General features: G+C 35.4%; 1 protein-coding gene across 1 annotated transcript; it reads right to left on the bottom strand.

The window, feature by feature from the left end:
* Nucleotides 1–1,407: 1,407 nt before the first annotated feature.
* On the bottom strand, nt 1,408–2,473 carry LOC145692289 (histone-lysine N-methyltransferase SETMAR-like). Its single transcript, XM_081767587.1, has 2 exons — nt 2,252–2,473; nt 1,408–2,034 (listed from the first exon to the last, which is right to left on the bottom strand). The coding sequence occupies exons 1-2, from the start codon at nt 2,471–2,473 to the stop codon at nt 1,408–1,410; spliced, it is 849 nt and encodes a 282-aa protein (XP_081623713.1).
* Between the last annotated feature and the right edge of the window lie 23,535 nt (nt 2,474–26,008).

Below are 26,008 nucleotides of genomic sequence, written 5' to 3'. Positions count from 1 at the left end.
CAGTTTGCCACTGTATACATAACTTATTTGGTTTACATAACACATATATACGTACATGCAACACATGCACACGCGTGAACACTTTTTATTTATACTTGTTGCGGTGGCTTGTGCTGTTAGAGTTGGCTTTTCCAGAGAAGGGTGTAAAAACGAAGAGTATTGTAGTGACACACACACACACACACACACACACACATATATATATATATATATATATATATATATATATATATATATATATATATATATATATATATATATATATATATAATCATATGTGTGTGTATGTATACATGAGATGAAAGAGTAAAACAAAACACATCACATATGAGATTCAACATGCACGCTTGACATACTTTCAATGTTTGCACAAGTAGTTAGAAACTTCAATATGGTAGGTAAGGTTGATACATGCATACACTCATCACTGTATAATTTAATATTAAGTGACAACAACAGAGCATTTACCTGTAGGTATAAGCGATTTCAAACCCACAAGTATGTAAAATTTCTACATATAAATTTACACAGGAGTAAATGAGAAGTTTATGCATACATTATGCAGTATATGCTCGAACATCTTAAACAAGAAAAACATTAACTTTTAAATATTTAATATCATTTATTATAAATGAGTATCGAATAAAGTTAAAACTCAGAAGCAAGCTCTTAGCTAGAGGGTGTCCAGGGGAGCTAAGCCCCTCTACGACCAACTTCAGCCTCTGCTGAAACTTTCAGTTGTTACTTAGATACATACATGATATAAAATGAGAAAAGTCAAGATTATAAGATGAACTCAAGTTAGCTCTTTCCAAATATTATCTTGTGCCTCTCCCTTTCTTAGTGTTCTGGATATGGTATTGCTCACAAGGTGACAAATATGAACGTAAGTTCGTCTCTATTTATTGTGGTCCAGATGGAAATACTAAAATACTTAAAACAATAATAAATTATTACTATGGGTCCTGTATTGATTTTTATTTTCTAGATTTTCTTTACGGACACGGCATCTTACGAATGCAAGAAGAAATACATATTAATAATATGTATACATATTAATAATATAATACATAATGAATAGGTTATTACATAGTTCTGGTATATCTTTTTGGAAGTGAGGAACGACATCTGCCACGTTACCCCCACTTTTACCCCTGGATATATATATACGAGGGTTGGGGCAAAAGTCATGGCAACTATTTTTTTTTCTTGAAGATACCAGTCCGGTTGGAAAATGTGACATATACAGACGAAAGGACAAGGTGTTAACTACATGTGTGGACAATGAATAGCACTAAAATATCGTAACACACTAATTTATTACGGTAGTATACAGGGCAATATGACCTTCTCGGTGCAAAAGAATAACAACACAGTACACATACAGTTGACATGACAAACTTGGGTCTAAAGACCCTCAAAGTAGTCGCCTGCTACTTGCACCATTTGCTGCCAACGATGTGGGAGGCGCTGAATACTATCCGCCTCAGCATTTGCCGCACCATGTGTGAATCGGGTCACCTGTTCGCGCACAGCATTAGCAATGTCCTCGCGTGTTGCAAACCGCCTACCACGTAGTGTTTCCTTAATCTTTCGAATGAGTTCAAAGTCATAGGGTGAAATGTCAGGAGAGTACGGTGGGTACTCCAATTCTTCCCATCCCCAACGTCGCAGTAGCTGCTCTACACACTCTGCTTTATCTGGTTTTGCATTGTCATGCAGAATTATTCCACTATTCACAAGATCCAGACGTCTCTCCCGAACGCCACGTCGTACCTGTCGCACCAGGAAGTCCCTGTAGTACTGTGCGGTCACTGTTCTGCCATGTTGAACAAAGTGGCAAACAATAACACCCCTGACGTCATACGCAACGATCACAGTCAATTTGACTGGGGAAGGATTCTGACGGAACTTCTGCCTCCTTGGTGATCCAGCATGTCGCCACTCCGCGGACTGACGTTTCAGTTCCGGTTGGTATGCCCTGGCCCAAAATTCATCGATGGCAATTATTCGTGACAAGAATTGATCGCCGTCCTGTTGCCAGCGTGCATGGTGATCTGAGCATATTGCATAACTTATCCACCTTTGAACTTCCGTCAGTGCATGCGGTACCCACCAAGATGCGATTTTGCGTAATTGCAGCTCATTACGCAATATCCTGTGGACGGTGCGTTTCTTGATGCCAGTTGCTCCGCCAACTCCAGTAGCGTCAATCGTCTGTCTTCATCCAGGAGCTGCTCGATGACGGTACGTGCCACGTCGGTCCGCACACTGACAGGTCGTCCTGAACTTTGTTCATCACTGGTTGACACACGTCCTTGTGAACCTTTCCTACCCACCGTGCTACTATCCGGTATGGTAGGGCATTATTCCCAAGGGCTTCCACTAATTCATTGTGACATTCCATCGCATTTCTCCCTCGGAGAACGGCTATTTTGATGTAAACGCGCTGCTCAACACAGGTTACTTCCATCTCGCATGACACTCACCAACTGACTGATTTCACAGCCCTCGCTGTGCTACTAATAGCTATCGCAGAGCCATCTGTTGTTCTGCATACACACTATGTCTGCAGAACTTCCACATGACACATAGAAGTTTGTGATCCGCTCACATATCTGCAAGAAAAAAATAGTTGCCATGACTTTTGCCCCAACCTCGTATATATATATATATATATATATATATATATATATATATATATATATATATATATATACATATAATATTCTGGAGTATTGTTTTGATTCAGTTGAAAATTAAGAAAAAATCAATTCAATATTCGGTTTATCTTCTTCTCGCTTTTGTTCCCAATTTAGATACAATCAAGGATTACTCCATCTTCACACTCTGACTTATGATTTTAGAGGAGTAGCCATGGGTAGAAAAATCATTAACAGCGAAAGCCACTATGAGGGAACTCCGCGATGGGCAATGCAACGCAGCGTACACATCTATAAAATATCTACTTGATATGTAGCAGCAAAATTCTTCAGAGAAAAGTTCCACCAAATAGTGTCACTTCTGTCGAATGTAGCAAACGGAAAGTTATTTATCAGATTTTGTAATTGTTAGCATACTACTTTTGGAATTTGGTGTGCGTATTTAAGTAACTGGATGAGTTCAATTAAAAATATAATCAACAATTAAATTAGTTTTAAACATACTTCATTCAAAAAGTTGCTTGTTTTAATGGAAGCGATGTTCGTGAAGATTCTACTATTACAATCGATTTTCATTTGTGTGGCTGTACGTTTGTCCATCTGTTCCTTTGTCCACCTGTTTCACGATAACTCACGTAAAACTTAACTGATGATTTGGAACTTGATATTGTGTATCTTTTCATATGCAGAAATAACCTTATTTTTTGGATTGCAATCCATCAAATATAAAGCGGTACACCCCGCATGTAACAAGTTTACACGTGAATGTACAAGGCAATTGTTCAATGTAAGCCACGTGTAAACTATTCGATCATAGCCAAACTTAGGGTCTAATGTATATTTTGTATGGCATTAGAAGCATCCCCACAGCAATCCTAGAGATAAAATTTGCTAAGAATAAAAATGACAATTCTCCAACTTCCTCCCTCCCAATTTCAAAATATGTTACACGATACTTTTCGTTAAAAAGTGTTTGATTTTGGCGTATTATGTCGTATATTTTCTTTGAGACTTTCCTATCATCCCTTCTGCAAGTAGTTAAAATCAATATAGAATAAAGTAGTGGATTTATTCTACTAACTCCTCTTCATGACTTCTTTCAGAATTCAATGATAACATTTTTAAAATTAATTCGGTTTTGATGTAATAATATTTGCACATTTTCTTTGACTCTTTTCCATAATCCCCAGTGTTTGGGATTATTATCAGTTGAGAGTGAGCAGTAAATATGCTCTCTTCATGTGATATGCATTATTCACCCCCTGATTAAAAACATATTTCTCGATAATTTCTGTAATAACTATTTGATTTTGGTGTTAGGATTAGAATTAGGATTTAGATTTCTAGGATTTCAGCATCTAAGGCCATTTAGTCCGTCATGTACATGAGGGATGACGTCCCTCGATGAGCACACTTTCCGGGGAAAGGGAAGGAAGGAAGTGGTCTGGGAATTTTAAGTTAGGTATCATCCCGGCATTTGCCTGTTGTGAATGAGAAAAACCCAGGAAATCCTCAGTCAGGGTGGTTGGCCTGGAAAAGCTTTTTACACTTTGTCGACCGAGTGCCCCAACCGGGAATCGAACCCGTGGCCGCTCGCATCGAAGGCGAGAGCGTTAACTTCTACGCTACTCGTAGTCGAACATTTCATATAAATCCTTCCTATCATTCATCCTACATGGCGCTTAAATAAGTAACGATTAACGTTGTGGTATAATTTCAGGCTAGTAGTATATTGGAACTAAATAGGAACACACGTAGATGTTAGCAAAATACGTAGGTTTATATCGCAGAGTTGGTTGGTAACACTGTTTCATCGATGTCCGAATCTATCTTAGCCGAAGCTCTGTCTCAGCGCACCCTATAGCCCGTGTCATTACGGATCTGAAAGCTATCGCAGAACCAATCTTAGGTACAGTGGAGCGTAATGGAATGACCCCACAGAAGATTCCCAACAAGAGCATTAAGGGCTCGATTGGATTTAAGTATCAGCTTTATTCTTTCGTGTCTTTCAGCCTTTCTTCCCTTTCAGTTTTCTATACCTACTTACCTCTATCGCTCTCCCCGAGCGCCCTTTAGACCATTGAGGATAGCCATTTCTACAAATTTCCTTCATTTCCTTCTTTTTCTTTCTCCCTTTTTTCTCTTTGTTGGTAACGTGCAACGAAAGAAAGAGTAAGAAACGAAATTACGAAAAGAAATATCGTTTTCAGTATGAGGTATAGTTTTCTTATCCACTGATGAAATCACTACGTGGAGAGATAAAAAGTATCAACATACATTACTGTACGAGAACAGTAGTGGACGATAATATTTTATTTTTCTAGTTATCAATAAGCAAAAACGTAAAGTGCCTATTTCCATAATCCATAAAATTCGTATAGTATAAATGTGTCTGTGATTTGTCAAAATACGTTTGTAGACAATTTTACGATTCAAGTTACCTCACATTATTAAAAGAAAGAAATTAATCATTTAGCAATAAATCAAACGGTAATATTTATATCATTTATGATAATTTAATATTATGTCGCATTGTCCTAAGCAAAACACGATATAACTGCATATCAACTTTGTTCAATTTTCTCTGGACACGAAGAAATGAATGAACAACTAACGATACATATGTGATCAAATTGTCTACAATCAAAGACAATTCCCGGTGGTAGAGCGGGATGCATGGGGTCCTTGGTTCGATATCAGCTCGCGCCAAGTAAGCTTTGTGGTGGACAAATACCGTGTTTGTGGGTTTTTGCTGGGGTTCTTCCGTTTCCACCCAATTTATTCATTCCATCATTTGACTATTTCTCATCATCATCGTCTCATTTAGCCTAGCCGGCATAACTGTTCATTTCATTTCATTTACAATCAAAGAAATTTTGATACAGTACATATATAATTCTCTTTTAACTATTCATTTTAAAGATCTTCATTAACAAGGTTACCTTTGTTTTTTTTAACCCACTGATTTATCTGGGAAATAACTTTTCTCATTTCTTTGAAGTAACTGAGATTTTAATGATTTGATGACTTTTATTGATTTCTTCTTCATATGTCGTGAAATATCCCAGCTTTCACAAAATGAATTTTGCATTTTTAATATTACCTCATTTAAATTTGTTTATTGAATATTAAAGTTATTTATCTCAAATTTTATTTGTTCATAAAGTAAGGAGTACTTACAAAATCAGTAAGATAAAATCATTATTAAAGTTCGAGTTTAATGAAAATATATTAAACAAATCGATATTAACCAAACGCTAGAGTAGTGGTTCTCAACCGATATGTCGCGACACACTGGTGTGTCACGTAGTCACCTAATGTGTTTCTTGAAAGTTTAGAATTTAAAAATCATGAAGAATTTATATTAGTTAAAATCGAGAGATACTGTACCAGTCAACACCTCCAGTGGTAGCAATAATGCTCAGTGCTATATAGTCATTATGAAAACTAATTGGTTTCACTATTATAATAGAAAATATTATTATTATTTATAATACAAATATCAAACAAGTGTCTTAGACCTTCAGGAAAGTGAGACGCCAATCAAAAAGTGTTTAGAACCACTGGGCTAGAAAACAAACATGGAATAAGCATTTAAAAATCTTCAGTTTATAGTTTCTTATTTGTTTAATTTGTTCTTAGAAGGTTAACTCCATTTCACATCGAAGATGTTTTATAAGACGTTAATTATGAGCTTTAACATGAGATCCAAACTATGTCAATCTCCACCAGGAATAGAATTCGTTTTTCTGGGAACGGAAAGAACTAGAACAATAGTCATTTAAGTATAAGGAAACCACAAGTTTGAGTTTAAATGGTGCTGAATGTGAAAACAAATCTAATTTAACTTTGAGTAAATTTCTAACTAAATATGACTTCATATTGAATTCACTAAATTTGAATTCAACTAAATTTGACTTTCAACCAACTTTAAGTAAATTTGAATTCATATTGTGTCAAGGTAAAACTAGTAACTTTCTTAGTTTGATAACGTAGATAGTTGAATAACAGAATTAAGATTAAGTAAATGAGTGCGATACATGTCGAATTGTTAATTTTCTAATCAGTAATTCAAGTATCTATGGTTTTAAAAACTGAGAACTCCCCCAGTTATAAATTTCCTCATAAAACCTCCTAATATGTAAACATTACTGTCTCAAAAGAAGGTATAATCTACTACAGACCTCCTAATGTCTTTAGTGGAGTGAGGAGAAAATTATTTTAATAATTTGTTTCCTTTTTAAACTATGGCAATATTGTATTCCTACGATAGAAGGTTAGTTCTCGTTTTCCTTAGGAGAGATTCAGAAATGAACATTCCAGTATTATTTTATATATGATTATCTCGTTAAATTTCCATTATTTTATTTTACCTTAATTACAATCAAGTTGATTAACGTTTCGCGAAAAAAAAAACTTGAAGAAAATGTTCAAGAGCTTTGGGTAGAAACGATCACACTTTAAATTACTAACCTAAGCTGTCAGGAGCTAAGATTCTTCCAAATTACCCTGATCGATAAGCTTTCACCGGACTTGTGTTCCATTGACCTAACAGATTTTATCTTCTAAACCAACTTGCGTCTGTGTGACATGTACAGAAGAGTGCAACCTCCGGAAACTACTCCATTAACAGGTTGATGACTCTCTTCCAGACGAGAGGTCCAACAACACTCCAAAACAGTTTCCTCTGTTCCTTTCCTCCTAGTTTCTCTTTTTTATTTATACACTGCGAAGCCTTCTTTTAGGATCTTTTTGTCTTTAGTGTTTGTGCTGTTGTTTCTGTTGCGTACATTGGTAAACCCTTCAACCTAAACAAGATCAATATAAACAACTAAAATGACTTTTCGAATACAAAAAATGGTACGTACATACAGAGTAGACTCAAAGTAGTTTTACGTTTAGTAGGTATACACTGTTTAGTACTTCTATATGTATTTGTTACAATGATATTTGTTCATACTTTTTATGTACTTCCATTTGAAACCATATTTACGTTTGTTTAACCATAGCTAATCTTGTAAGAGCTCAAGTTGACCCGCCTCAACATTACAGTGTTTTGAACCTTTCCATAACATGATGACTCACAGTACGACACAAAATCTTATCTGCAATGACTTTGAATAAATATTTCTGAGATGTGCTCATTTAACTTTGTTCTTTATGATACCCCAGAAATAAAAATCCATTGGTGTTAGGTCAGGGGAACATGGTGGCCTTTCGGTGCTCCACCTTCTTCCACACCAATCCTGTGGGAAAAGTTTGGTTACAGTAGTTTCTTCTTGCCAAAATAAGGTCCCTCATTTTGCTGAGTTAGGCGAAGTTAACTCTGTTGCAGAGTTGTCTTACTACCATGACACAAAACATTTCAAGGTGATTAATCCCACACACAGTACCATAACAGATTTGACTGCAACACCTCCACTGGATAATAGATTGTAATGTCAGGCTGGTTCAGTTGGAAAATGTTGATAATATCAGGATTGTCATCAGCCTAGTTCACACAGTTATGCCTGTTCACCTGAAATGACATTTGAAGCAATTTTCGTCTGATTACATGATCACATCCAAAAGGTGTGTCTCGAAAGCGATTTGGTCAGGCCTCATTTCGGGGATCGGGAATCGGAATCGTTCTCAAGAAAAATGCATCCGTTGTCGGTGGTGGGTAGTTATTAACATTTCTTAAACAGCGTTGCAGAATATAGAATACTGATTTTGAAATTATTGTTTAGAGAAATTAGATCCAAAATGTGTAACTAATAGTGAAACAACTATAAGGCTAGTTTTAACCTACTATGTACAGTATTTTCATGCATAGAAACAGAAAATTCGTATCTAAAATATTTTACTACTTACTGATTTCTTACAAGAGTTTTGATTTCTTAAGTATGTTTGTGTAACTAAATGTGGTGTTGTTTCATGTTCGATCTACGGTAGAGGTGCATGCCTTACAAACTTGAGTACAAATCTGACAAGTAAATTTAATCTAACTTTCAAGCAGTCACTTTTATGACATATTTTTGAGACGAGATAAGCCTATCTTGCGTGAATCCCTAGAGACACTCGACCATGTAATATTGATTTTAAACAAGTTTGGTTTACCAAAATTCCTTTATGTATTTGCCACTTTTGCCCGATCTTTAAGAATTTTAATATTAATTCTATAAAACTTCAAAATTGATTCTCTAAATTTTAATTTTGAATTCTTACACTAATGTTGAAATTATGATATTTTTGTAATATTATTAGTATTAAATTCAACATGTTGATCTCGCTTGTTTAAATTTTGGTATTGATTTTTAAATTTGAACATTGTTTCTTTGAATTTTGATATAAATACTTTTATATTTGTCTTAGTATCGATTTTTTAAATGGTTTATTCCTTAAATTTGGTATTTTTTCTGCAATTCTAATATCGATGTTTAAAATTGTAGTATCAGTTTTACAACTTTTGAGATGTGACAATGTATTTAAATCAAGTATTTTTTTTTATTTTGTTAAGAACAATGACGCGTAATATCATTAATATTCTTACTTTTGAAGTGAGTAATTAGTTTGAATCTAAGGTAAACCTGAATTTTATATATATATATAACCTTACATTATACTGCACATCCGCACATAGCTTTCGTACTGAGTAGGGACATTCATTTCCAAACAAACAAATTAGCAATAGTTTGACGGAGCGTTATACTAACTACAAATGAAGCGAGGGTTTCAAATTTTCGTAGTACAAATATTAAATGATAAAATAGCCCCTAAAGGTTTACGTGTGTTATTGTGGTTGAGACCATATAATTAAAGCACTCTATTTACGGCCTTAATTAAAATAATTGTAAGCTTATTATTTGATATGTATTAGTTTTTGTGCCAAACATCTTATTTTTGTAGCTTATTTGTTTTGTGCTTTTGTTTCCAATACAATCAAATAAAGAGAACAAGAAAATCAGGTGGTTTGAATGAATTATCCATATTTTCAATAATTAGCAATGTTTTAAAACTGAATGATTAATTTCGATGTTACTTAAACATTTATTAGCAGAAGTTTCCTATAATTAATTATTTCACAAATCTAACTCCATCAAAGAATCTAACTCCTATAATTAATTATTTCACAAATCTAACTCCACAAATCTAACTTCTTATGAAAAGAATTAACACTGTTAATTGAATGGGTTTTATCAGACTAAAGAAACAATGTATGTTTATTCAATCAATGATTGGACGACACATTATTGTGTGTTGTTGCTTTAAAATGTTTATATAATGCTATAACATTTTTAGCATATAGGATGGGAACTTTTAATTAATATTGATAGATCATATAACTGGCCTGATTGTTTTATTTCTAGTAATAATGCTAAATGCTGCTAGTAACATTAAATACTTAAAATTACTTTAAGAAGTAAAGTTAAAAGATGTAAAGTGTAGGCAAGTATATAATCACTATCGAGTCAATCCATTCTAAGTGATCAAGCATGTGCTGCTCGACCATCTCCAAAAATCTAATTTTTGTATGGGTGTTTATTATATATTAGGGTACTTCAAAACCACAATTAATTATTTTTTATAACATCCCATGGCGACACAGGGGCTGACGCCATTTTGTGATTTTATTTTCGATTTTAGGCGTTTACGTTGTTTTGAATATCTCAGCATAGATTTGTCTTACTAAATTGAAAATTGCTGGACGTCTCCAACTCGTGCAGAGCTAACACTTTGATCTCTTAACATTTTTCCTAAAACCACTTGAAGGAGGTGAAATCAGGGTTGCAGTAGCAACATGTTTGGACATTGAAAGCATGTTTGGGAAGAGGAAACAACTGACGTAGAGGTCTGAATTTGTGTATGCATGTAGTCCGGGATCATAAGTTAATACACAACAATTTACAGACCAGTAGCTGCTCTCAAAGGCCTAAAAAAAATCGTAAAATTGGGGATATATGCGAATTTAACATTTTTCACTGTCCAATATCTCCAATGGGCCTGGATTTAAAAATCTGAAATTTTGGGAATAGTTAAGTCCTTTAGTATACACTAACACACAACAAAGCGAGTTTTGTGTTTTTGAGCAGAAGGGGGTCAAAGTATTAAGTGATGACGTCATACTCTAGGAGGTGTTTTGTTCATAAAATCTTTTCTGGACATTGAAGAAATGTTTGGGAAGAGATAACAACGGACGTAGAGGGTTGAATGTGTGTGTGCATGTAGTCCGGGGTCACAAGTTAATACACAAAAATTTACAGACCTGCAGCTGCTCCCAAAATCCTGAAAAAATTGTAAAGTTTTGGGAATTATGCTAATTTAGCATATTTCACTGTCTAATATCTCCAATGGGAATGGATAAAATAAAATCTGAAATTTTGGGAATAGTTAGTCGTTTAGTATACCATAACACATAACAAAGCGCGTTTTGTGTTTTTGAGCAGAAGGGGGTCAAAGTATTAAGTAATGTCGTTTATATTCCGCAGTCAGTATTTACAGCGAGTAAGTGTCCATGAAACTACCTTACTCGTAGGTAACTTTGATGGTAGGTAACATTGATTGCAACATGAAGGTCGTCAGACAAGTGTTACTATACAGGACCATGCCTGCCAGACGTCTTAGTTTATGTAGATGGACAATTTGTATTTTAAGACGAGTGTCCATGTCCGTATTGTACTCTGAAATATATGGCAAAATGTGCAATTTTTTTGTTTTTGACTAAAAAAATAAATTTATTAATGCTATTCTCTTACCAATGCAATTTATGCTTACTAAAAAATGTGAGTTTTGTACTTTTTCATATTGAAGATGCGTGAAAGACAACAAAACCGACTGTCATCTGTGATAGAACTGCAGCTACCTGTTTAATGAGTTTACAAGTTTACGAATAATGAAGAGAATTATGCACAACGAGGAATTTTCTCTTAGTGAAACTGAAAATATGTTAATTCTAATCCGTGGCAAGAAGCCTCGTCTTGAAACTCAATCACAGATATAGACGTAAATTTAGAGCTCCTTAGCTCCTATGAATGTTCCACTGTTTAACACATTTGGAAACGCAACATGCATTGAACGAAATATTTAATTTTATAAAATGTAATCACCACGAGCAGCTAGTACTCGGGCTGATAGCCGGTTTTATAGATGAGCAATGTCTGTCTAGGGAGCGATGGCACACATGCACTCTAGATTTTGACTCTAGCTGGTATATAATCTTTGCCAGAGTCCAGAACTGGGCGTCGTTTGATCATATTCTACACTTGTCAGAAAGGGTTTGGTCTATGAGATACTGCAAGCCAGCTTAGAGATTATGTACTGATAAGAATGCTTTACGCTATCTTCGTGATACTAATATTAACCTTATCCTGCTGGACAATAGTGACAAAGTAACCACATACGATCAGAGCCTAGAATGAGATACTCATAGGGACCGCGGAGGCTCAGTGATACAGCATTCACCCCTGGTCTATGAGGTACTCGGTTTCATCTCAGCTCGCACCAAGTGTACTTTCTGATGGACAGACACCGTGTGCGTGGATTTTCTCCGGGTTCTCCCTTTTCCTCTCCCTTTATTAATTCCACCAAAGCATTCATTTCTCATCATCATAATCATAATCATCTCCTTTTGCCTAGCCGGAAGAACTATGGGACGTAAAACTGAAAGATTTCATTTCATTTCATGTTCAATAGGAGACTCATTGGTCATACTTCATTTGCGGTTTATTTTCTTTCTATCAGATTTTATAGATGGTGTAAGAACATTTTGGCGAGTGAGAATATAAATTAAATATCCCGGTCATCTATACACTATTGCACACACATAACCATTAGTGTACTTTGTCCAGAAACGTATCATCGCTGAATACCACCAAATAATTAATAACAAGTAAGCAGAAATATTACTCACATTGAATCTATACTTATGAAATATGTAAATTTTCTATCGTAGTTCGGAAACAAATATAGTATTGAATACGCACACGATGAACGTATTACTTTATAAGGTATGGTACTTAATTGTGATCCTAACTTGTATTCTTCCTTCTAGAACTTAAAATATATATATATATATATATATATATATATATATATATATATATATATATATATATATATATATATATATATATATGAAATTTCACAATACACTTCTAAGATTACAAATTTGGTACATCATGATAGATTAATCTGCTTCTACGATTAACGCTCCATTCTCGAACATTATAATAAATTATGTATATACTATTAGAAAACTCATACATAGTTTAAAACTCATATTACACGTAGCAAATAATAGAATGCATCGATTTAAATTAACTCTGTCAGAGGCAGTAAACAGGATCATGTGATTCCATGTATGGGCTATTCGAAGAGGCATTTTGCAGTGAGAAAAGCTATACATTCTTTTATCATATGCCTAAAAAAATAGTATGCTACTGTGTGTGTTGCATAGAAGCTTGGGAGCCATGGATTTTAAATTGAATATAGAGTCATCGTTATTTTGGAAGATGTTAAAAAATATTGACTTTATTGAGGAATTTAGCCAAGATAATCACTTAAGCTGTCTATTGTCAAGAAAGAGGATTCAAAAATTCATTTTCGTTCAAGACTTATCGTGCAGGATATAGAACAAATTAAAAGTACAATGTTGTAAGTTTAACTATTATGATCCTAATAGGATATACACATTGAAGAAGAATGTAAAAAACGAAATTAATATACTTCCGTACAATAATGTATATAAAATAATACGACATCTATATTATACCAACTAATATTGGTTTGTTTGTTTCCTGTAGTTTAGCACCCTTTTTGTACACTGAGACTATATGTGATGTGTACTTACAGTTTAATCATCATCAGCGTCATAGTTATTCTGCCATTATTGTTAAGTCACTCGCCGCAGCTAACAAGCTTCACGGTTTTCAGTTCCTGCCATTATGTCCTCTAGCACGTGTCTCATAATATTATTCCTTTATAACCAATGTCCCAACCAGTTTCCTTTCCTCTTCTTAATAATATCTAAAATTGTTCATTTCTCCCTCATCATTTCCTTCGACTTTCTCATTCGTTTTCTGCTCGAACCAGCTAACTCTACATTCTTCTGGTGGAATTCAAACCACCGTAAGGTGCTCAAATTTTTCAATGCTGTTCCGCGGGGAATCTAAAATGAGACCACACGTATCAAAGACACATGCTTTAGTCACTAGACCAACATGAAACGCTACACCCACTGATACTCTGGAATACTATAATTTGAAATAATTTAAAATAGAATAGGACATTGATCAAAACAGTATCTGATATTTTTTTCGTCCAAAAGTAAAATTATAATATATAAAGTATTATTTAAATTATTTATATTATTTGAGATTATAAAATGTTATTTGATAAGAAATGGTACTTTAGGGACTAATAGAACATACGGAGAAAGAAAGGGTAGGATAAGTATATGACTATTATTGGCGTATTTTAATAATGTTACCATTATGAAGTGATGAGGAGGGGTAGTCAAAGTACTGAATGAGTGCTTAGAATATCTTTGTTACAGGCTATCAAAATTCTTAAAATATTCGTAGTAATTTTTAGTAAATAACTGGAGAGTATTCATGACACATTTTTTCTATGATTAGCAATAAAGTATACTTATCTTATTATACTGTGCAAATTGTACCATGGAAATGTTCATTCCCCATGTGTTTTGTCATCAAAATTTTCCGGCAAACGCCATCACGATTTGATTTACGTTCCTTTAGTGATTATGTTCCATTACACACCTTACTAATCCTGTTATGCCTTGTGTAATGCTTGGGCGTTGAAATATAGATTTGCATATCGTAAGCGTCTAGTCAACTCCAGTGAGTTGTGTACATAATCAAAAATTACCAGTTATTAGCTCTTCCATTAACTTAATTATTGACTCGTTAGTCTTCTGATACCTACAGACAGCTTTTGCGTTGACGAAGTGTTTGTCAATATTGTTACTTTGTTCTCTTCCTGTTCTTTATTCACTTTCAACAAACCTTTTTCTCGTCCTATTTTCTTATTTTCTACTTCGTATATATACACAAAGTTTATCACACACTAGGACAATTGTTTTTCTTCTCACAGAAGCAATAATGCTTAGTGAAAATCTTATAAAAGTAACACTAAAAGAGACGTCAGCTTATTTTTAATAAAATGTTTCTATACTTCATTTCATACTTCTAACTTAAGGGAATCCCAACATTCGGCATTTTGTGAATATAAAATTGGAAGATAGAATATTCTTGTTTCATCGCTCCTGCCATTCCTAGAAATAACGCTGAAAGCCCTGTTTTGGTATGTTTCGAAGTTCAGCCGTTGCGTTGGTTTGGATGTCTTCTATAACGGCGATATGATTCGCTGGTGCTAAATCACCGGATTTCTGGCTTTTCCCCACGATCAAAAAGAGCCTCAAAGGTAACCGTTATGCCATCGCAGAAGACATCCAAAGCGAAACACAGCCGAACTTCGAAACACATCACAACAGGACTTTCAGCATTGTTTCATGAAATGGCAAGAGTCGTGGAACAAGTGTGTGTTCTTAAGAACTCCTGCAATGAAGTGAATGTGTATATATATTGTGGTAATAAATAGTTACAATGAAATTCCAGAAAACTTTTCGACTGCTCGTCGTATACATATCCCGTCTATCTTAGTATGTGAGCCGTTCAGTTGGTATTTTATGATTCTACAATCAGAAATTAAAATATAACAGAAAATTGCCCCTTTCTCCCTTTGCAAGCAAAAGCAAAAGTTTCTGAAAACGAAAGAACACGGTTCTCCTTATTTTTTATCTAGCTGAAATATCCGTTCTTTGAATGGGGAGTGAGGTAAGTAAATAAGGAAAAGCAACACCTTCGGTGTTACCCCTATCAATATCAGTGAAGTGTATAATTAACGTAGAGCAAGGTATCTGACGTTGTTCATATCAATATCAGTGAAAGAAAGAAATAACGAAAAGTAGCAACTTCAGCGTTGCTCATGTCAGTATGAGTATAATAAATAAATAAATAGTGATCTTGACATCTTCGGCGTTGTCTCTATCAGTTCGCGACCATGTCCCTTCTTGCTTAAACTTGGGCTTAAATGTCATATTGACTGACACCAATAAGCTTGGCGATCTGAAAACTGTTAATTCTACACTAGTACAGGCCATTTTAGACACAATTTTTTCATGTGTCCCTTCTCAACCTCCTATGACGACGAGAGGTAAATTTAGACTTAAATGACGTGGGTGTGTTACTATTCATCTCATCGACCGCCCGAAAAATATTAATTTGACGCTGTTATCGGGCATTTTGAACATGAAAGTTTTCACGCCCTCATAACACCTCATTACAATGGAGGCTAAATGTGGTCTCGAATGGCGTCAAAGGTGTTTCTGTTCATCTCAGAGATCCCGAAAACTGACACTAATATTGGTCATTCTCAACATGTTACTTTTAACTAGTGTTTTGGACATGTTATTTCTGGGAGCAGGTCAAAACTCCCAAACTCAAAAAGTGTCAAAGCGGCCACATAACCGGTCATAACCCCCACACAAATGGACAAATCTCCCAAATCCACGAACGGTCATAATTCCCACAGCCAAAACTCTCACACTCAGAAAATGTGAAAATGACCACACAATCGGTCATAACTCCCACACAAATGGACAAATCTCCTAAATGCACGAACGGTCAAAACTCCCACACAGGTAAACGGTCATAATCCCCAACGACCATAACTCCCACACAAATGGACAAAACTCCCACACATAGCGACGGTCACAATCCAGACATAAATGGACAAAACTAGCACACAAATGGACAAAACTCCCACACGCAGAAATTGTCATAACCACCACACAAATGGACAAAACCCTCACACAATCGGACAAATCCCCCACACTTTGAAATGATTCTGGTTGCACGTCTTGTAAATTTCACAGGCTGAAATAATTTAGAAAAGTCAAAAAAAACTCTTATGATCCAAAGTAGAGAAGGTGATAAGTGGACAAATCCCCTTGTACTTCTTTTCATTATTTTCAGCGTGTGAAACTTACAAGACGTGCAACCATGATAATTTCAAAGTGTGGGAGGTTTGTCCGATTGTGTGGGAGATTTGTCCGATTGTGTGGGAGTTTTGTCCATTTGCGTGGCGGTTGTGACAATTTCTGCGTGTGGGAGTTTTGTCCATTTGTGTGGGAGTTTTGTCCATTTATGTGGGGATTGTGACCGTTGCTATGTGGAGATGTTTAGTCCATTTGTGTGGGAGTTATAACCGATTCTGTGGCGTTTTGACATTTCTTGAGTGTGGGGGTTTGGGCTGTGGGAGTTATGACCATTCGTGCAGTTGGGAGGTTTTTTCCGTTTGTGTGGGAGTTATGACCGATTGAGTGGGCGTTTTGACATTTCTTCAGTGTGGGAGGTTTGCCTGTGGGAGTTTTGACCGTTAGTGCATTTGGGAGATTTGTCCATTTGTATAGGAGTTATGACCGATTGTGTGGGAGTTTTGACATTTTTTCAGTGTGGGAGTTTTGGCTGTGGGAGTTTTGACCTAGACCCTTATTTCTCATGACCTCCACACACTATCGTGACAATGGGAGCTAAGGTTTGATTTGCAAGGCATTGGGATTATTACTATCAATGTCAGTGACCTGAAAACTATGAGTCTAATACTAATACGAGGTGTCCCGGGTACTTATATTCTTCTTTTGTGAGTACATTTTGACCCTCTCGTCCCGAAATTTCAAAAAAGAGCTTAGTACACGATTAGATATTGTGAACCTCTATCCGTGTACCAAATTTGGTGATTGTACGTCACACTTTCCTATGCGGAAAGCTGATGACAGACAGACAGACAGAAACACACATACATTATTTTATTATTATTAAAGGTGAGAAGTTTATATGCCAATTGAGGGGCTCATCTGATACTCTCTTCCTGCTACACAATTTGAAATCCTGTTTTCTTCCTTCCCTTCAAAATACGCATTTCAATCAAAATTAAGTGATAAAATCTCGGCTCGGCTCAAGTACTAACTATGTTTAAACATTCATTTCGAACGATTCGGACGTGAAAAGGCGGTAAATAATATCAGTTTCATCATTATATGTAGAGGAATTAGTGAAATATTGTTCTACCATAATATTGAAACGCCAAGGATAAGTGTCAACGTACTCGCTATCTATGTTGTGATAACATGAATGTTGCTTACTAAACCATATTTGCTTGTTGTGCTCAACAACGCTTTCACACTTTTGTTTAGGTATTGCAATTTGCTGCATTGCACCATAATTCAGCTGCTTTTACGATTATTATACCTTACTGAGCAGCAACGATGAATATTATATTGCATTATGACTATACTGAACTAAACAGATTTCTTAAAATATTGGGAAACAGCAAGATTTTACTAACTTCATTTACTTAACATTGTACATTTACATAAATGAAACGAAGGTAACAGTGTTCTTCCAGATAACTATATAAATTTTAATAATTTTTCGTACATGCCTGTACCTTGGCCTAACTTAAGTTTTTAACATATTTTTGCAAGGGCCTGAGAAGGGTTAAAGAATTGACATATAAAATAATCAAAACTTACGTTAGTGTCCATGCCATAGATTTCGTGGTCTTTGGGACGAGTAGTGACGATTCTGATACCGTTTAAGTTCAAATTCATCATCCATATACATGAGAGTGGGTTGAAGTGGAAAGTACCGATGTATAAAAACATGCGAAAACGGCCGATATTAGTTTCCAATCCACAATCTTAAAGGTTGCTGAGATGACTCGTGACTACTCAATGTAATTTAAGTTTAAATTCATCCCTTGTCGACATGGGGGTAAGGAGTATTGGGAGAAGTGGTTGACATGTAAAAATATTCGAAAATGGTAATTATATTTATCCAGTATATAGTTCTTGAGGTCACTGCGATGAATGTTCAAAATTCATCTCTTATTCATATCCTAATGGAGGAGTGATTACGATAGCCCACATTCGAATCGACTGAAAAGCAGTTGTGAGCCTACAATAGCAGGTAAACTAAAAGTAAACTAACAAAGCATGTTAGTGAAGTTCTTCTAAAATATGCAATGATTAGTATTATTTTTATTATTTCTTATATGCAGTGTAAAAGTTACCTATGAAAAGCATAAGATATTTAAAAGCTAGACTTGTAAGATTCTTGCAAGCAAGACCAGGATCGAAACCAAGAGCTCCAGTGCAAGACCGAGATCAATACCACCCGGGTCTTCGTCTTGACTTGCATTTGTTCATTACTAGCCCTTGGTGCTGGAAAGCCAGGTTCTGTAACTGGTGAAAGTACATATGATTAGGAGCATTTCATATTAAGCAAGAGTTCAACTTTTGATAAAGCACCCGTGATAAATTACAAGAACTACAGTTAGGAATTTGAGATGCTGCACTCGACTTTTCACTACGAAAATACCTAGTTAGCTTGTCTTGCAAAGAAAACATTGAATAAATATTCTTAATGTAGCACTTCTTTATTTTTATTTCTTACAAGTATCTTGTTGCACCTTTCTCAATGTCATAATCATTTTGTAGCATTTTGGCTCTTTTACCGTATTTTATTCCTATAACATAATAATTAATCAGGAAACACCGAACATTTGCGACATCATATTATCTTCGCTTCAATGGAGTCTCGTTAAGCCAAAGCCATTGAATAGAAACTCATGGGAGATGCCAACATCAAACTGATCAATCACAGCTATCACCAATTGGTGTTGTTCAGTGTTCTTCTTCATAAAATTATTCATTTAGTGGTGGGAGATGCAGCTTCTTGAAACAAAGAGCCAGAGAAAAGGAAACAAGGCCAGCCTCGAGAAACTGCGATCACACTTTTAAGTAAAGCTTAAAATTCGTCGACGGGAAGATATTGAAACTGCCTCAAAAGACCGAAGTCACTGAAGAAAACTTGATACTCAAAATGCTTCGCACAAGACCTGGAGATGATAGGTCCTAGTAACTGATGGAAATAAAAATGAATAAGATATTTCTTTCATAAGAAATGATTATTTGATCTAAGAAACACTCCAATGTCTCCAACTCTTTACTGTTGTCTGTGATCAAACAAATGACGAAGAAATTTCTTTAGCAGTGTTCTCTACCTGTTTTTATAATATATATTCTAAGTACATGTTCCTCAATAAACGAGCAACCCTTCCGATGTATATTAATGTTTCTAAATTTGTATTTTGCTTCACTTAGAGTCTGAAGTAATAGAGTGTCATTAGTATTTTTAAGACATTAACGATGGGCTATGGAGGTTACAGCATTCTCGTAAGCCATACGGTAGGCAACGTGTCATGAAGATTTTCGTTTTTACATACAAGATGCCATGTTTATCAGATATTTAAACAAGTCAACATGTTAAAAACGGAAACCTCCATGACCTGTAGTTTACCGTGTTGCTATACCAAAGTACGGAAATCTCCGTAGCCTATCGTCTACACGTAACCATGTTGAGTTGATGCATAATTTTATAGCGTTATCAGTATATGTATTCGGTAAGATTTGTTACCAGTTTATGATGAATTTTTGAAATACAGTAGAGTACCGAAAACTAGGCCTAATGTAGACCGAAGGGTGTCCAAGTTTGTGAAAATGCTGGGCTATCGGGAATGTAGTTAAGAAAGAATGAGTGCTTCTTCAACAAATACAGTACTGTACTTGTATGTATTGGTTGGTTGAGAATACAACAGAGAATAAACTGCCCAATTACCCTTAAGCAAAGGAAAAGTATGTACTTTGTGAAGGCACAGAGTCTTCACTATACATGAAAGTGAAAATTAATCAATACAGAGTGGGAGTGTGACGCGAGAAAAAGGAATGCAGGAAGAGGAGACAAACGCATGCACCCAATGACCTTGAACAGGTCTGCGCGCGGGTTTTTTTCGTCCTGCTATGCTGTGGTCGAGTTAACCGGATTGCCGGGTTATCGAGTGCCGCGTTTTAGGGACTCTGTTGTGGTAATTTCTTGAGACTGATAATAAAGCAATGGTAGTCGTCACATTTTTTTGCAAGGATTTTATACAATACACTGCGGTTTTCAACTCACTAGATGCACAATACTTATTTAGGGAATGATCACACTTTTTTATTATTGTTGCTTAAAGGAGATCAGTGTTTGTTTAAGTTTGGTAGGAAAACGTTTACTTATCATCATTGGAGACAATGCGAGACAAAATGCTTAATTACTGTTGACAAGCTATGTAACCGTAAGTAAAAAAAGAAGCGTTGGCGTTATCATGATTATAGTTGCTGTTTTCTATCAAAATGTGAAGAACAAATGTGTCCAATGATTGGACTTTCTCTGTTGTTGTACAGTCGTAGAGTATTTTGATTGGGTAATTTCCTACTTTGATGGGATAGATTATCGTAATAAGAGTGCATAAACGACCTTTGCCAAAGTTACATGTTTATACCGATCGTGCGACATTCTTTGTTAACATTTCTATTTCTGAAAAAAGAAAGAAATTATTTTATTTCCATTGATTGCTTTCTGTATATTTTATAACTGGTTCTAGGAACCTGCGTTATTCTAACTACTCGTATTTAACTCAAACGGAATACCATGTATTGTAAACGTTCTCTTGCCACTTTCCATTTAACTATTTTTAAGTTATTAGTAGCAGAGAACATTCGATTTAAAAAATGAATAGATCTAACGGTATGGGCAAGGGCAGATCTTAATATGATGTATGAAAAGCGCACTGTATGAAAAAATGCTTCGGGGGTGTATAGGATGTCAGTAAATGACTGAATTCTTTTAAAAGTAAAATGTCTGTTTACACAATCACCAAAATCCCTTTATGTCTTTTTCATACCTTGCTGTCTACTCTTACTTTTTTTTAAATTTTTACCCATAATTAATTACATCTTTTACTACTGTCTTTCGTCGATTTTTTTTGGTCTCGTAGAATGACGACCCGTAAACTTAAATTTACTTTACCTTTCCTCTTAACCTTGAATTCATCAACAACAACTGAAGCACATCTTTGAGGAAGGAGTGATACAACAATAAACTGTGTGAATTTGCAAATGTTCTAAGACTTGACTGGCACACTTCAGAATTTCATCAAACTTTAAATACAAATAACAAATTTCCTTCAATTTGTGCGTGGTCTTAACAAGACATTCAATGACATGAATTAAGCCCTATTGTATTTAACGGTTATTTGCGTGATTATTTTTTATTTTCATTTTAAGAATAATTCTAAAAGAAGCCAATTAACTTAGCAGCAAGGAAATTACCCTTTTGTAATGATGTCGTCGTTAGCAGAACTTAAACTCCAATTCCTCTTTTCTTTATCTTTCTGCAATTTTCAAAAAAAAAAAAAAAAAAAAAAGGCTGAAAAACTCAGCAACCCGTTTTCCAAGCATGAATGACGTCATTACTTCCTATTATACTGCGTAGGAGGAGAAGACATCCTTATTACGAGAGTTGAGGGAACGCTGCGGTAACTTACTGCTATGCTTGTCTGCATCAGGCAGAAAGCTGTGTGACAAGCGCACTGCTCTAGCCAACTCTCTGGAATTCCCTCTTTTCTCTATGGGAAAGACGTATGCTAGACGTTTATGGAACATGGAGCCAAAACTAAAGAAAACAACAACAAAAAAAAAATTAGACAGAAAACAAGAAACATGGACAGACAGAAAACATTTTCATTACATGCGGACATTGAAGGATACAAAGAGTTAAATACAATTAAATGTCAAAGCTTTTTATTTGTCATTGCTGTTGCTTTCATTTCTGTGATTTTATTTTGTTTCATTAATGAAATAATAAAACTTGCGTTCCTTTGTATACATATACCAAATAAATCCTAGATAGACACGCCAACATGATGCTTTCCCAGGGAGAAGGGGCAAAAAATACACAATCGCAGCGCACAAATCTTGATATATATACAGTATATACAAATAATACTCAGCATAAAACAAAAACATATTTACGTCCATTACATAACTCGATTAGATACAGTAGTTGCATTATAGTACTATGGAAAAAAATGAAATGAAATCTTTGAGTTTTACGTCCCACGGTTATGCCGGTTAGGCTAAAGGAGACGGTGATGATGAGTAATGAATGAAATGGTGGAATGAAGAAAGTGGGAGGAAACGGGAGAACCCCGAGAAGACCCACGCACACGGTGTTTGTTCACCACAAAGTTCACTTGGCGGGGGGTGGGATCGAACCCGGGACCCCTAGCACCAGAGGTGAACGCTCTACCACTGAGCCACCGCTGACCCTAGTACTACGAATACTGAGCTAATATTTTGATACATTTTTCGAAGAATTGAGATGCGTTCGAAAATCAAAGTTATAATTGCCATCGTTGTGGACTGCCATGGTTCTAGATTCTTTAGAGCATCCAATCCTGTAACGAATACAGAACTTCAAATCCTGCGTTTTTAATATTCAGTCAATCCAGACAAAAACATATGCTTATGCGTCAAGTTAGTTGCATCTTGATCAGACAATATCGATGTCATTCTCACTGCTTCGCCTACACCTTGATGCGGGATTAGAACCATAAAATATCACTGGAAATCAATTTAGTCTTCTGTGTCACAGGCGCGTAAACTAACAATATAGCTACAAAGAAATCTAATAATGTAATAGTATATGATATCCATTTCAGTACTTCTCAATTTATATACAGGATGAGTCAAATATAAAGAGTACCGGTATTACATGCAAATTTTCCGTCAAGTATGAAACGGAGAAGCAAAGTGGTAAGGCTCAAGAATGAAGAGCGCAGTGAGGCTGATAAAAATTTGTGAAAAGCAAATGCCTCCAGGGTTCCAATCAAAATACTCGCGGAGTCAACTTGAAAATTTCAAATGGCAACATAAGTCGAGTGATGCCTCGTTCAAAACATCTTAGAAAACGAAACAAATTTTGTAGAATACAAGTGTAGATGTGAGAAATCATTTCCAAAATGGGCGCCAACACTGGTTCTGTTTTAGATCAACTAGCACGGTCAGCAGTAAGAAAATGACGTCGTAATTTATGAACATAGTAAAGGTTCAAATAAGAGAATGCGGGAAATGGTAGGTTAAACTTTCCTCTAAACTATGAAAATAAGTGATTTTCAATGAACATTTTATCTGTTTCCATAGTCTATGTTCAGGGATTGGAAGTATTGTGTTGTGGCATGATGTATGAAATATTATTAAATACTTCCTAATATTCTATACATCATGGCACAATACAATCCTTCCAATCATGAATTGGCATACCACAAAAAGTAGTAAATGCACATGACTATCCGTACTTTGGTTTCGTTGAGTGTTGCTGTTGGTCAACGTGGCTGCCCCTTTGCCTAGCTGTTTGTTGAAGGTGGTAGTAAATGAACTGATATGAACTCTTGAAGTTTAACATATCACGATTATGCAATTATTTAGGTTAAAGCAGACGGATCATTAAAGCAAGTGAATAATGATGGAATAATTAGGGGAATGAAAATTGAGAGGGAATCGGAGTACCCCGAGAAGAACCACGGACACGATGTTGTCCACCACAAAGTTACTTGGACGAGGGCCGAACCAGGAACCCCTCGCCCCAAAGGTAAGCAATCTACCACTGAGCCACCGTGCCCTTCAGGGTGGTAGTCACTCGAAGTAGAGGTCGCAGAGAAGATAATTCAGTGAAGTTGTGTGTGCACATTGTTGTGAAAAACATCGCATGTGAAAGAGTCTAACGCAGTAGCAAGCAGCATGGGATTTCTGTGGTGAAGTGTGCTGCATTCAAGGAAATAGATATAACAATAATATTATAACTTTTCAGATTCTTCATAAATAAAATATTGTTTAGTTGTGCCTTTTTCACGTGTCAAAATGGCTGAGAGTAAATTTCAACTTTATTCCGAACGAAAGCAATGACTACTTATTTTCTACAACGTTATTCAATAGGAACCGTAAACGAGGAAACTATTTGGAGTAGGTTTTAGTTTCGCCCCGAATCTTGCATATATAAGATCTTCAGTGTTACTTACTTCACAAAATGTATTGTAGATGAATGAGTGACAGCGAGCGAAGGGGGTTAGAAGTCAAACAGAACTCGTTGTTTTTACCTTTATCACAATTTAGACGAAAACTAGGTACTCGGTTCTGGGGTCATGAAATGAGTTGGGGGAAATTCTAAATGCCATTCACTATTTGTTCTGATAATGTGTATTTTCTTATGTCATACAACTTTTAGTCTGAGCCAGAAACTTTGTCGTACTTTAAACATATTTTTACTTTTCAAACTTTTGTAATCTATATATTTTCCGATAGCGAATTAGTTTTGGGTTCTTCACGCAATTTTACATATGCATAAATGAAGGATAAAAATAAACTATATACATTAGAAGCGACTTTTCTTTCTATATTTTTTTTTGTTAAAAAAAGGGAAGAAGTTTCGCAGCATATCAAAATTTCACAGCGTGCCTTTGTGGGATTTGTAGATTGAACAACTCTCCCACAGTGTCAGTCAGTCAGTGAGAGAGCAGCAACCAGCAAATATAGAAGCTCAGTGGACACGAAAAGCAATAAAGTGCCGTCACAGCTTCCGACAATAATCCTGAATAATTGTCCGGGGGAAGCCATCTGTTAGAGGAGAGGGCGAAAAGGGAGAAACACATAGAGACTGTTCACGAAAGTGCAATCGAACTAAACAACAAACAACTCTCTTTCTCTATCTAGCCACTGCAGCTCTCTGTGATGAAAACATAACCTTTCATTTCTCCTCCACCAGTTGTTATAGCTCATATATGTATGTATATCGAAGTAAAAGTTTTCCTCGTTAGATGTAAGTTAATCAACACAGATGTTTTTACGATGAACCCTTGGTCCTGGTACATAATGTACGATAACGTATTTTGTGTATCCTTGTCTTCACGCGTTTGCGTTTTTAGAGTTTTAGTTTCCTTATTATTGCTCTACCGAATATTTCATTAGCCATAACAGATGTTAAAAACATCGTATAAAATGAATACGATATAACAAAACTTTTTTAATGTTTACCTCCATGGAAAATAGTAAAAAAGAAAACAAGTTGAAAAACTTATCTACCTAAGTTTCAAGTGCGTTTCGAAAATTCTAATTATTTAAAATGATATTTAAAGAGCGATTGACAACACAATTGAGAAGACGAAAATATCCATAGCAATTAACAGCACAAAAATCATATGTGACTAACATATTGTTTATTACAAACGCTCTGAAGAAAAATCAAAAGAAATTTCGTTATTTTAGGTGGGGGAAAGTACGTGTTTTGGTAACGAATTCAACTACAACCAGGTGAGAATGCTCCAAGAGCATTATCTGAACGAACTTA

This window comes from Thermobia domestica, chromosome 8, assembly GCF_964235325.1.
Source record: "Thermobia domestica chromosome 8, izTheDome1.hap1.1, whole genome shotgun sequence".
Classification (NCBI taxonomy): domain Eukaryota; kingdom Metazoa; phylum Arthropoda; class Insecta; order Zygentoma; family Lepismatidae; genus Thermobia; species Thermobia domestica.
The sequence above is the reverse complement of the archived record's forward strand: the minus strand, read 5'-3'. Positions and strand labels throughout refer to the sequence as shown.

What these genes read in the sequence shown, in the direction of transcription:
- LOC145692289 (XM_081767587.1), bottom strand. Translation starts at nt 2,473, where the DNA reads ATGGAAGTAACCTGTGTTGAGCAGCGCGTTTACATCAAAATAGCCGTT. An exon ending in TGTGCGGACCGACGTGGCAC is followed by an intron (nt 2,035 to 2,251) that starts GTACCGTCATCG and finishes CGCTGGCAACAG; the next exon opens with GACGGCGATCAATTCTTGTC.